General features: G+C 27.4%; 1 protein-coding gene across 2 annotated transcripts in view; it reads left to right on the top strand.

The window, feature by feature from the left end:
• Window positions 1-15,582, top strand: part of LOC107441979 (adenylate cyclase type 2) — a 55,181-nt gene that overhangs the window by 15,392 nt on the left and 24,207 nt on the right. For both annotated transcript variants that reach the window (XR_006225820.2, XM_043047931.2), the window contains exons 7-14: window positions 1,244-1,389; window positions 2,266-2,377; window positions 2,783-2,910; window positions 5,188-5,346; window positions 6,209-6,353; window positions 9,392-9,511; window positions 13,236-13,306; window positions 15,054-15,137. Coding sequence is in view for 1 of the 2 variants with exons in the window: in XM_043047931.2 (XP_042903865.1) it covers window positions 1,244-1,389; window positions 2,266-2,377; window positions 2,783-2,910; window positions 5,188-5,346; window positions 6,209-6,353; window positions 9,392-9,511; window positions 13,236-13,306; window positions 15,054-15,137 (965 nt within the window). In the remaining variant the exon portion in view is untranslated. The remainder of the gene's footprint in view (window positions 1-1,243; window positions 1,390-2,265; window positions 2,378-2,782; window positions 2,911-5,187; window positions 5,347-6,208; window positions 6,354-9,391; window positions 9,512-13,235; window positions 13,307-15,053; window positions 15,138-15,582) is intronic.

Below are 15,582 nucleotides of genomic sequence, written 5' to 3'. Positions count from 1 at the left end.
ATGTGTATTAAGATGTAATTCTAGTTGTTCTCCTAGTTACTTGTGATGGAAGTTAGGAAAATATTTCTTAACTTGTGATTTGAGAAATGTCTTTTATTCTTCAAAATAACGATAGAATCAATATTATGGAAATTACGTCCATTTTTTCCCTTAAGAATTGGAAATCATAATTTCCAAATCTATAAGCAACTTACACTATACCAACATGATGTACAACATTGTTTTTTCTTTTCTTCTTTTTCGAAAAAAAGGTAACTTGACAAGCACCAAATCATTATCTTGATTTACCTAATCGCAATCCATCTGACTAGCACCAAATCGTTAGCCAGTGTTGTCAAGAAGTTTAAATTTTTTAAAATCCATCTGATTTCATTGCGAATTAAAAAAGAAAAAAAACTAAAATTGATAACTTATTTTTATAAAAAAATCCAATTAAAGCATGTCCACACTTGCCCCACTACTATGTGCTTAAACTATAGCCCTACGAGAGACTTATGTTTGTTTAATGACTATTAATTGAAACTATAGAGTGCAATTGTTAATACTAAAATAGGTTAAAAAAAATCATTTATAAGCAACAGTATCATGCCATAAATATACTGAATAAAGTTGATCTGTATTTTCATAGGATGAACAACTAAAAACGTATTTTTTTAAAAATCTAAACTTAAAGCCATTGGCAAGGACAAAAAGTACTGTAAATAAATAAAGAAAAAAGTTAGTCTTATTTCAGCTTCACGAATTGCATGCATATATTTTTCAGTCTCGTATATTTTTTCGTAGTGTTTGTTTAGTAATGCGTTATTGACAGTTTACTTTTATTTCACCTAGTACGGTTAATGCGTATTCAGCTAGCTCAAACTTCAAATATTAAACCTCTCAGAAAGAACTCTGCTTTTTTTTTGTCTTCTGTAGAGTCGTGAACAAAACCTCTTCCAAATGAACAAAAAGATAACCCAATAATAGAAATGAACTTAATAAACTTAAAAACAGATAAATAAATAATAAACCTGTTAACAAAGTATCGTCTTCGATAAGTGAATATTTTTCAGTTCAAGAACAGCAATTTGAATGTCACAACCATTAATCAATTACAACATTATTTTTTCTCGATATTGACTTTTTATCTGTTATAAATTTTACAAATATTCTGTTTTAAAAACAAGCAAAAATTTAACATGCAATGTATATTTCTAAATGCAACGACTTATACATTATGTTTATTTATTTATTTATCTTTTAGGAATTGTTTTTACAAAGTATTCTTCCAGTGCATATAGCCAGAGAGGTTCGTGAAGATTTAAGGAATATCATAAAAAATGCGAATCAAATACGCATTGTTCACAAACCATTTAACAAGCTCTATGTAGAAAAGCATAAAGGTGTCAGGTGAGAAGCATAAAACATAACTTCATTTTGATTTCTAAAACACATTTCTCTGCCGTCGTATTAAAATTAAATTACAACTATACTCCCCATTTTATTTTTTAGAGAAAATATATGTAATCTATAAGAGAAAATATTTTAGCCATTATAATTAAAAAAAAAAAAAACGTTTTCGCAAGAAAAAGTATTATTTTTTGTTGTTGACTGATGACGTTAATTAATAGGAAATTTAAAGAAAAAAAAGAAATATGCAGACTGTTTCATAAGAAACACCATCAATTTGTAGTTTTAGGTTCTTCATAAATGAAGTGGTGAAATGTACACTTATTAGGGTACGTAAATTAATGATTGAGCAAGGAAAAAAGAAAACACGATCAAAATCTGTCGAATCACTACTAGGGAAAGCGGGACTAAAAATTATTAATGCATGTTTGATGACATTAAAAACAGAAAGGAGATGAAAGGCGGTTATGAGACACACCACGAAATTTTATCATAAAATCAAACTGGTTTTGTTGTTTTTCTTCCATACATCTTCATTAGTGTTTCGTTTGAGTTTGATAATCTTTTTTTGTATAACCTCTAAGAGTCTAAAGAGGTAATTTTGCATAACCTCTTTTTGTCTTAAATTTTATTTTTATACATAATTTTACTTAATTATTGACAATTATATATACAATATATATATATACAAATATATGTATGACAATATATATATACATATATATATNTACTTTCATCTGTATATATATATATATATATGTATATGTATATCTATCTTTTTGGTGCAGACTATAGATAGACTATATATATATTGCTATATATATATTATTCACAAGTAACTATTTATATCTTTGTAAACACATTTTCTTTATTTAGCATTTTGTACGCTGATATAGTGAATTCCATGCTACTTACTGCAAGTCTTAAGGCATCGGATTTGGTTGCAACACTTAATGATCTATTTGGAAGATTTGACAAATTGACAGAGGTAAAAAGTTTAAATCCTAAATCATTCTTTTAAAAAATTAAATAAATTACCAATTCTATTAAAAAAGAATAGTTAATTATTTTAGAATTACATTTCTTTATTAATTAGCACCCTAGATACAAACATTGAGAGACATTACATTTAATAGAATTAAATTTAAGGAATTTTAAATAAGAAAAAAAAACCTTATAAAGGCGTTCTTCTTAAAACACAGCTAACTCATTGTCTTTATTAAATTAATTTCTTGATATTGATTTAACTGAATTATTTGAAGCTATGTTTAGAAAAATATTTGATGTAAATATAATGTTAATTTTGTAAATTAAGTTGAAAATATAAACTTTTTGAATGCTGATTTGTTTATAAATTAAACGAATTTATAATTTTTATTATTTTCTTTTACAGAAAAATAATTGCATGAGAATAAAATTTCTCGGAGATTGTTACTATCTAGTAAGCGGTTTTCCAGAAAAAACTTCCAAGCATGCAGATAATTGTGTTTTGACTGGACTTGAAATGATTGAGACCATTAGGCAAGTCTTTCCTACAGAAAGAGTGTTCCGTAATCATCGTCCTTAACATATAATTTTAAAATCCTAGTCAAAAATTACAGAAAAAATATAAGCATTAGAGGTCACGAATCCTTCGTCAAGGAAAAAAAATCGCATTAGAAACGTATCGAATCTTTATTATATGTCAAATGCAATTAGTTAATTTTTATGAAAAATGGATTAAAAAGATCAAAGCAGGATGACCGTGTGGCCGAGTGGTTAGCTTGGTTGGCTGCGAAACCATTGGTTGCAGGTTCGGATCCCGCTCGGGGCATGGATGTTTTCTCTGTCGTGTGAATGAGTCCCACTCTTTGAACTGGTTTCTATCGTGTGGCTAATATTGCCCGCCTCCGTGACTAAAGCAATGTTAAGCTAGCAATATTTCCGGCATGTTTTGAGGCAAAGAACGAGAGTTCAGTACATGCCATTAAAAAAAAAAAAAAAAACATCAAAGCAGTATAGTTATCGGATAAAAGTGGAAAGAATTTCCAATGATTCTTTTTTTCCCCACAACTTTTTAGTTAATGTCCAGGAATAAGCTTAATTTTTATTTTTGAATCCTGTTTTTATCATATTTTTTCACTCTTTTTCCCCCTCTTAAATATTTACTTGCAAAACGTAATCCGTGTATAGTTAATTACTTCATTTTTGAAAAGGATTCTGAAAATATACTTAAAGGCCTATGATTATTGAATGATTCGTAGAATAATAATTATTTCAAAGTGTGAAAATCTTTCATGATTTTCCCTTTAGATAATAAACGTTTGAAAATACTTTGATAGTAAAAAACAATTTGTGCTTTGAAATTCAGTGAAAAATCCTGAAATATTAATAAGTATATTATTATTAATATTTTTTTATCGTGTCCATGGACAATTAAATGGCCTCGTGTGCCTTCAAAGCAGCATCCGCAAGCTCCAATGCATCATTATTGTAAAGGATCTCACGAAGTAATATTAATATTAAAAATTATATATATAGTCCCTCTTCCTATGTAACATTAATATATTCCCTTTACATAAATTCATTTGTTATTTTGTATTAATATTAAAAATAACAAATGAATTTATGTAAAGGGAATCATTAAAGTTGAATAATTCTTATTTATGGGGATTGTAAAGAGTAATAACAAAAGCATTTATGTTATTATAATAACAAAACATACAAACTTGGAATGCATTTATTTCATGCCCATAGCAAAATATTTTATATTGGATTTCAGAAGAAGAAAGCTCTGAACAAGAGGAATCAAACATTTCTGTAAACGCTGTTATAGCTCCTTAAAGGAAGCTTTGCTTGGTTTTTAATGTCAAAAACCATATTAGAAAAGGAAAATTATGTCAAATTAAGAACATAATTTAAATCTTAAACTGCAAAAGTGATTCTTTAATTCTAAAAAGACGCATCAACTTTGATTTATGTACGTAAAGGAAAATTTTATTTGTTAAAAAGCTGCAATACAGAAATTTGCATGAAAAAAACCCCAACTGAATACATAAAAACTGTTTTATTAAGTTATTTATTAAATAACATCCTTTATTTAATATATATTTTGTATAAATGAGCTTTTAAATCTTAATTTATTATTTTTTTAACGAAAGTACAATAATTGTTTTTAGTTTTTTTATAATTTATAATGTGAATTGAGTTGTTTTTAGAAAATTCTCTTAATTTTCTGTTGCCAGATGTAGAAAAAAAAACATCCAAAAATAAAATTTTCGGGAGCCCAATAGCAGCTAAGATTATAATGTACTCCATATTATAATTGTATATGAAAAAAAAATCAATTGGTTAAAATTTTAATAGGACTATAGAAATTGTTACTACACAAAAAGGAAGATTTTTTAAAAGTGAAATATTAAGTTGACAGAAAATGTAGCATTCATAAAAATATTATAAGTTTTAAACTTAACGATTTATTATTTTTTTTAACAGACCCAAGAAGAAATAACTGAATGCAAGTTAAAGTAAAAATGTATTGGATCAAAATCCAATGGATATTATTTACAGATTAATTTTTACAATTAATTTCCTTACCTTATTAATTTATTTCAAAATTATTTAATTTTAATATTTTTGTTTCAGATTTATTCTTATAATTTTTTTACGAATTCATCCTTTTTTTTCAATTAGTTTTTCGGGTCAAATTGTTCTTATTATCAAATTTCTTACAAATTCCTTTCAGTAAATTTATATTTAAAATTATTTCTTCTTTTATTTAAAGATTAAACGTATCTTTTTATTCTCTTGTTTTTATAGGAGGGTTCGTGAAAGAAGGAATGTTAATGTGGATATGCGCATAGGTGTACATAGTGGTAATATTTTAGGAGGATTGCTTGGACTAAGAAAATGGCAGTTCGACATATGGTCAAAAGACGTTACGATTGCTAGTCACATGGAGCAAGGCGGGGTGCCAGGGTACGTATGAGATTTTAGGCAAGTAAATAAAGTTAATTCCAAAATTCAAGTGTTATTTCTATTGGTTTATATCACTTAAGAAATAAGGTAAAAATTAATTGTTGCAGACTTTCTGTTACCTTACGCTTGACAGTTTGTACTAAAAACTGTAGAGTTTGAAAAATCAATTTTACAGTTACTATTGGAAAATTAATGTATTTTATGAAATTAACATGTTTTAATAGATTTATGTTGCTAAATAGGCATAAAAGACAAATTACTGTTACCCAGAAACTTACATGTGGAATTTTTTTTCTTCAAAGAGCTTAACAATTCATGGCTACTGCTTACATAGCATTGCACTCAGATAAAGATTCTTTTATTTAGTTTCGTTAATTTTTTACCAAAGAGTTTTGATGAGTGATTATGAAATGAACTAATCATATTATTGCAATAAAAAAAGATGCATTTTCAATTATCTTCTGTTGTAATATTATAACAATATTTGATTATGCGTAAAATAATAATTACTTTTATGTCCTTCAAGTATTTTAAACTACTATTTACTTTCCTATAGTTACTTTATATACTACAGTTTCTTTTATTTATTTATATTTTTTTTAAACTTCTTTTCTTTTCAAATTTCATTTTGAAAGTAGCCTGAATTAGAAATTATAACATTATTGTTAGTCAAAATAATTTATTTTCAAAAATTTTGTTTCCTTGTATAAAAATAATTTATATTATTATTTTTAATCTAAAATTATTAGTAGTATAAGATACTTACCATTCGAAACATTTCAAAAATATTTTTAAATTTTAATAAATACATGCGTCGAATTAACAATAATTAAAATTTCTTCACAGTGTTCTTCTTTCCTAGCCAGGTCCATATCACGAGGAGCACAAAAGAGCAATTAATTGATACTGATTACGATATTGTTCCAGGAGAAGGTTATTTACGTGACAGTTATTTACAAGAGGAAGAAATCGAAACATTTTTAATACGTCCCTCTCGTCCATTGAAGGTACTATAATCACGCTGTTTCAAATTATGTAATGTACGCTTATATCTTAATTAACAATACCGAAAGTGAAAATATATTAAGTAGAATTCATATCTTAAAGAAATAATATAGTAATATAAAATATAATTAAATATGTTGTCAGTTTTTTTTTAGTCAATAAGTTTTTTGACTTTTTGTTTTTGTTTATCTTAAGAATATATCTATTTTATGCAACTGGTTCAGTTTTTGAAGTTATAAATAATGGAGCAGAATATCTGTTCGTAATTTTTCCCACTTGTGTGGGAAAACTATTCAATATGTCTTGCATATTAGGTACATGTACTGCGTTTTTTGAGGAAACGTGTGCAAAATTTCAAGGCTAGATTAATTATTAAATAAATTAATTTTAGTTATAAATGCGCAAAGCTTACCAAAAATTATGCAGTTCCGATTTTTTTTCTTTTAGAAATTATTTCTACTAAAGATTTTTAACTAGCAAAGAATTTTTTAGCACTAACATTGAGAAAAAAAAAGTAAAAATCGAAAGCCCCTTCATTTGCGGCCAGTTTTTGCACATTTATAATCCCATGTGAAAAACCTGATACATTTATTCATTAAATTAAATCCTATCCTAATGTTTTTGTGATTTGAGTTTTCCGCAATAGCGGGAAGAACAATTGTTAATTAAAAATAATCTGTAATAAAGGATAAAAATTATTCAAGTATTAGGAGTTCAAATAAACTAAGGTTAAACCATGAAACTTAAAATGATGAAAGAAAAAAAAAAGATAGCAAGAATCAAACAGATTATGTCAGGAGAACTTGGGAATATGCAATGGAAAAGTAATCCTGCAAAAATTTGGCTGCATTTTGATATTTTGAAAACATTTTTTCAGCATTTGAAACTTCATGGTTTACTTTAGAATTACCTGAGCTTGCTTTTTCCACAACTTTAAATTCTAAAATACCCATGGAAGTGAAACAGAATTTCCTGTGAAAAGAATTTTACGCGGTATAGCGCTCTCTTACTTAATAAGTAAGGCATTACCTTATTAAGAGATGAAACTTTCCTGCAGTACAGTTATCCTTCGCAAGTGAAGCACGAAGGGAAAGCTTTTGATACTTATTTTTCTTATCCTCCGGAGCAAATTTCACCTACTATGATTTTATTTCACTCGTTATTTTGTCTGTTGAAAAAAATATGAAGCATTTGTGCTCACATCTTCAAAATTTGCAAATGCTTTTTATAGCTACTTCTTTTTTGATTTGGAACAATTTAATTAATCGCTTTTCGCTTTCTAAATTTTATCTTTTTCTTAATTGAACTCATTATTTTGTCCACCGAAAAAACATGAAGCATTGATGCTCGCATCACTGAAGCTTACAAACGCGTTTTGTTACTAAGTTTTTTCCCCCCGTTTGGTGACTATTTTATAAATTGCTTTTCTTTTACTTCTTTTTTGGGGCAGGGGGCTTTTCTTTTTCTTAATACCTCTTATCATTTTGTTTGTCTAAAAACATGAAATATATGTGCTCTCATTTTCGAAATTTGTAAAGTAGTTTTATTACTAGTTTTTTTTCCGTTTGATAACTATTTAATTAATAACTTTTCTTTTTTTTAAACATTTTTGTAAAATTTTTTCTTTTGTTTTTCTTTTTTCAATTTTTTAATTTTGGTTTTCTATTTCGTAATTCCACTCATCTTTTTGCTCGCAGAAAAAATATGAAGTATTGAAACTCGCATCTTCGAAGTTTGAAAACCCGTTTTATAACCACATTTTTACTGTTTACTAACTTTTTAATTAATTGCTTTTCTTTTCCCTAAATATAAAATAACAAATGAAACCTTTAAGAACAAAATTAGAAATACACGTTTGAATTTTAAAAGTGCATAATTAAAGAATAAATAAATAAAATTATTAAAATGCAAGAGACGTTTGATATATAAAACTTCAATATAAAACTTACTTTTTATTGAAGTATTAGTGAAGATTTTTTTATTCAAAAAATTTAATTTAATTAAATGTGTGTGGTTTATTTATTTATCAACCGCAAACCTAAATTGTTTTTAAAGTTTTAGTGCCATGGTAGTTCAAAATTATTATCTTAATTTCTTAATATTTCAGGTTTAAGATCACGAATAAACATTGAGATAGTCTTCACCTTTCTAAATGATGTGACAAATTTGAAGTTTTCTTAAAAATGATTTTTCAGATTAGTCATCAATTTGATAATTAAAATGCTATTTCAGTCAAAGTTTTCAATTGTTATTAATGGTATAATATATTTAACATTAATTTTGAAGTTCACATAATAAGGTAAGTTTATTGTACTTTTGTAAGTTTCATAATGTTTTCTCTATTAAAAATTCTCGTTATTTCTTAAAATATTTTTGAGAGCTATTAATAAAATTTCTGGTTTAGCTTAAGAGTATGCTATACCATTGGAAAAACTGCTCATTGAAAATTCCATTTCTCCTTTAGTGGCGTTTTAAAATTCAGAATTAAGAGGAAAGTGAGTTCGAGTGAACCTAGAGTAAACCATAACGTTTCAAAAGTTGAAAAAAAAATGCTTTTAAAATATTAAAATTCAAACAAATTACTGCAGGTTAACTAAACCACCTGCGTAATCTTAAGTAATTAATTCTCCCATAATTTCTTTGAATTTAGAAATTTTTAAAAAGAATTTCCAGCATTTAGAATTTCATAGTTTACACTATATCTGAACTCACTTTTACGAATGAAAAAAAAGCAGAATTTGCCAGAAAAAGTTTCTCCCGTGGTATAGCATTCTCTCAAGCTCGAAAAAGTTTTATGAATTTTCAAAATAGGAGAATTAAAAGAAACTGAATAAGGTTAATTTTAATTAACTCGCTTTTTTGTTTTTTGAAGTTAGTTTTTTTTTAACTCTGTGGCTTTTAAAACTATTAATCTGTATTTTTTTAATGTATTTAATTTTATTTTTATATTTTACTGTTTAGTAAGTGATGCTCAGTTTAGACCTAATTTGATTATTTGTATTGCCAGCCAAAGTTAATCACTTTTATTTTAAAAAAACAGATAGCATTTGATAGCTTAGATAGCTCAGAGAGCGAAATGAATAAAGAATCGAATAATGCTCGATTTCAACGACAAATATCAAGAGGAATTTCGAAAATCAGTCTTAATGCAGCTACAAAGGTAATTATAATGGTTTTATTCAAATTTGAGTAAATAATAAAAAAGTAGCTTACATGCTTAAAACACATGCCTTTATTTTTAAAGTTAAAGAAATAAAGAAATATAAATTTTTTTTGTCTCTGTTTAAATTCACACTTAATTTTTTCATTGTTTATCAAAAAGGTCCTTTTTTCACTTTTAAATGCAAGCAAACATTTTTTATTAGAACATAATCATCTGATTCATTAGACACTTATTTTTACTGATCTTATGACTGATTTATTAATCACGTACTTCTATGAATTACTCTATTTTTTGGTACAGGGCACCAAAAAATAACTTTTAATAATCACCCTAAATAACTTTTGATCTATTGATCGGATCTTCACTTTTTAAGACTCAATCTTAATGGTGTTAGGCGGTGACCTCAAATATGTTAATTAATTATAACAGACGATATTTAAGTTACAAAATCTGGCACAAAAGCGTACTTTCTCTAAATAAACATGCCTTTTTTTTTTTTAACGAATTCAGATTTCTGACTCCCAAAATATAGGGGGTAGTCGCAATCTGGGAAATATGGTCCCCATAGTTGGATCAGGAGAGCGATGCAAAGTTTGGATTCCTTAATGTTAATTTCACTTTTTCGTAAAATTTTAAAGCGAATTGAATCTCTGACGATTATAAATATCGTTTATCCAAAGGTAAATTACGCGAAAAATAAATTTTAGTTAATATTTATTATTTTTTATAATTTTATTTAATAATAGTAGAAAACATTTTGAATTGTTAGGTATAAATTTTTTTACGTCATTTCAAAGTATGTAATTGTGACGGAATACAATATTTGGGCGAAGTTGGTTGAATAGTTCCTGAGAAACCAAATTTCAAATATTCGAATTCTTTGAAATTAACATATTTGAGGAAACCTTTGAACCATTTAGAGTGAGTCCAAGAGCGTAAAGTTCAAATCATTAGATCAAAAGTTATACAGGGTAGCCCATTTTTTTGGAGCACTGTACATGCACTGTACATAATAATGTGGAACGTCTCTCTTCTTCATTAGAATAATGATAATATAATTGGAATAATAAATTATTGATAATATATTGTTTTATAGCTCATAACTGCACACAATTTATAATTTTTTAGCATTTCTTTCGCGTTTTCTTCTTTAAAAAATTTTACACTCATAAAACCTCGACATATTGCGTAGCATTATAGCACTTACATAGACAATCATTAATACATTTTACAGTCTTCATTCAAAAATTTATTTTTTATTCCTCTTTACCTAACTCTTTCTCATTTATCAACTTAAATTTATAAATATGTTATAAATTTAAATTACCAATAAATGTTCTATGTTAATTTAAATAATTTAATCCGTAATTTAAAAAAAAAAACTTAACAATTTTTACAATTTTACCTTTTTTTTTATTATTGTTAAAAATTAGGGCTTGATAATCGAGTATAATTCATTAGAGTATTTGTAATTTTAATAGAGAAATGCAGTTAAACACAAACAATGAAAATTAAACAAAACATTGAAACTTTCCAATATCTTTTTTGATTTATTAAATACATAATTGGGTAAATGATTTTATGAATCAATTCGAAGAAATTCTAAAATGCATCTTTACCATCACAATTAAACACGTGAATTTTATCTCTAAAACTTGCAATTTTTCAATTACGTTTTTATTAACCTATTTTCATATTGCAATAATAGAATCTAGCATTCTAAATCAACCGCTTTCCAGTAGTGAGAGCTCTCAAATCTAATAAGATCAAATTCATTAAAAACTGTTCCACTGCGCTCGGAATTCAGCGTAATGTTATCGTCAAAGTGAATAATATCTTCAATGAAAATTTCGGCCACTTTCCGAGCAGCACAAAAATGTTCATTGTAGTTTTGTGCTGGATGACAGCACGAAGCTCCAATTTTAACATTTTGTAATATTCAATGATAATATAAGTTTTAATTGTTTTCTGACTGGTACAAACAGAATTTATCGCTAAATACAAATTATCTTTAATCAAATGTCTACCATTTCCAGACTATTTACTGCTCAAATTTCAAAAAGATGTTGATCAAATTTCAACATGATTATTAGATGATAATTCAAATAACAATAATTTCTTAAATGCAGTACAGCAAAATGTTCTCTCTTTCATTGCCAATTGAAATTACTGGAATTGAAACTACTCCTCATTGCCAATTTAAATTACTCTTCGTCATTAAAAAAATAAACGAATTAACTTAAACTTTAAATGGCGAAAAATTATTAAATATTTTAAACTACGTTTTTTTAAGTAAACTTCAAAAGCGAAAGAACCTATAATGCTTAAAATGTAAATCATGGGTGCAAGGCGCAATATCTTCATAATGGGATACTGTGGGTATCTCGATCCTGATTGGCTGTTGAAACGTGACATTTGCTTACGCTAGCAACCTTTCTTTCCATACTATTTCGAGTAAGCCAAACTTATCTCGTACCATTTCTCTTAAGTAACGCAGCCTATATTTTCACCAAAATTCGTTCACTAAGATTTCAGTTCTACTTCTACATATTTGCACAAAGACTTAACACAGCGAAGCCATGTGGAACATGAACAAATTTATTACGCATCGAAGTTGCCAGATACACAAAACAAAAATAAATCACAGTTACAATTAAATACGTAAACAAATAATAAATCTAAGTAAAGTAAAAGAAGTGGACTAGAAAGAATTATATTTAAACAAGTTCGATGTGATATACGTCTCTGTATTTAATTAACTTAACGTTAATTATCATTTCAAGTTATGTAGCGAAACTTAACTCAACTTTGATCCTCCATATTGCTGATATAGATTAGCTGGTGCTGACGTCATAGGTCACATGCGTGGGTATTGGTTGAAGTGCAAATACCCAATTAAATTTCATCTCCACCAAAAATCACCAGAAGTGATCAGCCCTATGTTTTTCATTGTAGGAATGATTAAATATTAATTATTTTCTCCTCTTAAGAACAATTAAAATGCAGTTTAATATATTTTTTTAAATTTTATCCTATTATTTACAAATTTGAAATCAATAACTCATTAATATAGCTTAAAAATACAAGTCAGCAGAACCTAAATGTATCATCGGCATCATTTGAAAATCTATCAACGCCATAGTCAATTAGCTTATCAAATTTGTTTTGAAACGCTCTTTAAACTCACTATGTGAGTAAAATAATGAATAACTCTTTTTGTAAAAAAAACAATTGATAGTTGTAGTATAATCATTTTGAGTAGGTCATTTAATTTAACAGGTGCTGGTATTGCTAACAATCTCAGTTAAGTCTCAGTTTCTGTTAAGTTGTTGAGTTTCAAAGTTATAAAAAGAAATTTCTAATAAAAATTGCGATTATTTTTTGTTAAAATTTACCTCAAATGAAATAAAATAAAATAAAATTAACAAATAAAAATTGAGATTAAATTAAATCAATAAAATTTAACTATGTTAGTAAAAGAAAATAGTACTGCATGAATATTAAGTACTGTATCGTTTTTATAATGATTTCTCTTCTTTTTCTAATTTTAATGAAGAAAAATAAAGAGAGGTAGAGTACGCTATAAATAGATAAAGAAAAATTCAGAGAAATAGCTCTAAATAGATAAAATATTAGTAAACGAATCATGTTTCAGAAATAAATTTAAAAATGTTAAATTCAATAGTTTGTTCGCATTTTCAGTTTTTTCTTCTTTTTCCAGCGGCAGTCCAGCAATGAAAGCCTTCTACCGCTGCATAGACGTGGTGCAAGCACAGTTACAACAGACAACAGGTAAATTCAAAATGTGTATATTGAGGTTAAAGTGGAATAATACCGGGTACCTGAGATTCGAGCTAAGCCATTCGACCTATAAACCGTCAGATTTAACCAAGTTCATCGTTTAGCTGTGCACAATATATCATTCCTGAAATGCTATTGATGCACAGCTTTTTATAAAAATGATTTTTTCTCGAAGTCACCCAGTCCTTTCCCACTATTGGAGTAAATCCATGTACACCAGGTACACTTTATGGAGAATTTGGAAATACTAGAATTTGAGCGAAAATTAACAACCATATACATTTTATATGCATATCTAAGAAAATGATGCATGAAATTTACATGTCACGTAATCAAGGTCGTTTTCAAGGGGGAGGGAAAGGGACAATTGTTCTTTCAAAAAATATAGTGTTTATTAATTAGCCTTTTTAAAAGAAAATTGCAGAGAATTTCTTTATAGCTATATAAAAACTATGATTTTGCATAAAGAGTCTTCAAAAATTCTAAAAAATGTGAAAATAAGGTTTTATTAATCCTTTAAAAAAGAGTACCGCAATAAATTTTGTCATGGAGCCCGTAATGACATTTGCTCAGCCTTGAATAACGTTGTCCTCCGCTGTACCCGGTTTTACCCTACAACCCATTCCTACCCCACTCTCCCTTACGTATGCATTTCTTGCGCATGTAAATTTATTCTTATAAGATATATACAAATATAATATGTATTTTTAGCATTTTTGTCGAAATGCAGTTAAAAAAGTATAAACGCACCAGTGCGATAAAGAAGCAAAAACAATGAAGAAGCATTTCGTACAGCAAGAAAAGCGAGAGGAAGAGTACCAAAATTAGTTTGACTGTCCGTTAAAACGTGTAGATATTTATGAAAATAGCCTTCTATCTCTTGTTTTCTCCAACTATTAAGCAGATGTCGATGCCTTCTATTTCGCCAAACACACACACTGTATGTTAAATTTCGATAGCTTTTTTTTATTGGCTTAAATATTAGTTTGAGATTCCTATTATGATTAGATTCTTATTAGATTTTAGTCATAATTAAATGTATGAGATTTAGTCCATGAGACTATACTAGACAATGAAATTTAGTAATGATTAAATCAGTTTATTGATAGGGGTAAAATATTCAGGATAAAGTTGTTAAAATAACACTCTAACTATTAATGTTTTTTATTTTTATTTTATATTAGAACCGTAGTTGAACAGCCGAGACAAATTTTGGGTTTACGACTACTAATGTTCAACTCCGTAACCTTGTAATTTTGAACCTAATCTGGAAGACAAGAGAACTCCTGTATAAAGTATTCGGAGAAATTTGGCTTCGATGAGGACTTTTTTTTATGTAACTAACCCGCATTTGCGTTACATGAAGAGGAAGACCACGAGAACCTGCCACGGTCAGAATGACTCTATCCAATGATTCTTCTACCACTAAGGATATTTGACGTCTGCACTGTGGTTGGTGCGAGCCAGATGCGAAACTTATAAAACGTTAACTTAAGCATAACATTAAACAGAACGCCTACTTTATACCAAATATAACCAAATATATACGTTAGGCCACTTTTTTCAATCATATTTATAAAATTAGTTTATTTGAGTAACACTTTTGAAATAAGTTTTCATTGTTTCATTCACTTCTCTTTTTAAAATTACTGTTTTTTCTTTGAAAAATAAGTATTTTATGGCATGTTTTGTTTACGCAGTTTGTGGTTCATCTAAAAACTATAACTTTCACCCTTAGTTTAAACCAGTTCAGAAAGATGGTGCGACATGTAAATAAAATAATGGAAAACACTATCTATAAGATGGCTCTTAGCAAAAAAGAGTGAGTTGAGTATCCCATTTTTTATCACTCTTTAGTGGTTTGTATTTATGTAGAATAAGCAAGGAATGCATTTAAGTATTATGAAATGCATTGCATATTTTCAATGTTTAACCCTTTCGGACCGACTGTCACAAATACGTGCCAGCATAAAACTGTATCAATCAGGGTAAAAAGATAAAACTGGTAATCAAAGTAATTCTTTAGCAGTTTATTTGTGGGCGGAGTTATAATTGTTTGACTTATTTAATTCATCATTACTTTGTTCAAAATAAAACTATTTAGTTATACTTTGAATTAACATTGATTATATATATGATTAAACTAACAATAATTAAAGTAAAAGCAAAGTAAGTCTGTCAAATTAGCAACGACTACATTTAAGTTATCGTTTTTTATTTAGTTACAACTTGATTCTGATTTTGTACGAATGCTTTTCTGAATCAAC

Source organism: Parasteatoda tepidariorum, chromosome 1 (assembly GCF_043381705.1).
Source record: "Parasteatoda tepidariorum isolate YZ-2023 chromosome 1, CAS_Ptep_4.0, whole genome shotgun sequence".
In the NCBI taxonomy this organism is placed as follows: Eukaryota; Metazoa; Arthropoda; class Arachnida; order Araneae; family Theridiidae; genus Parasteatoda; species Parasteatoda tepidariorum.
This window is presented reverse-complemented; position numbering and strand designations above follow the sequence as displayed.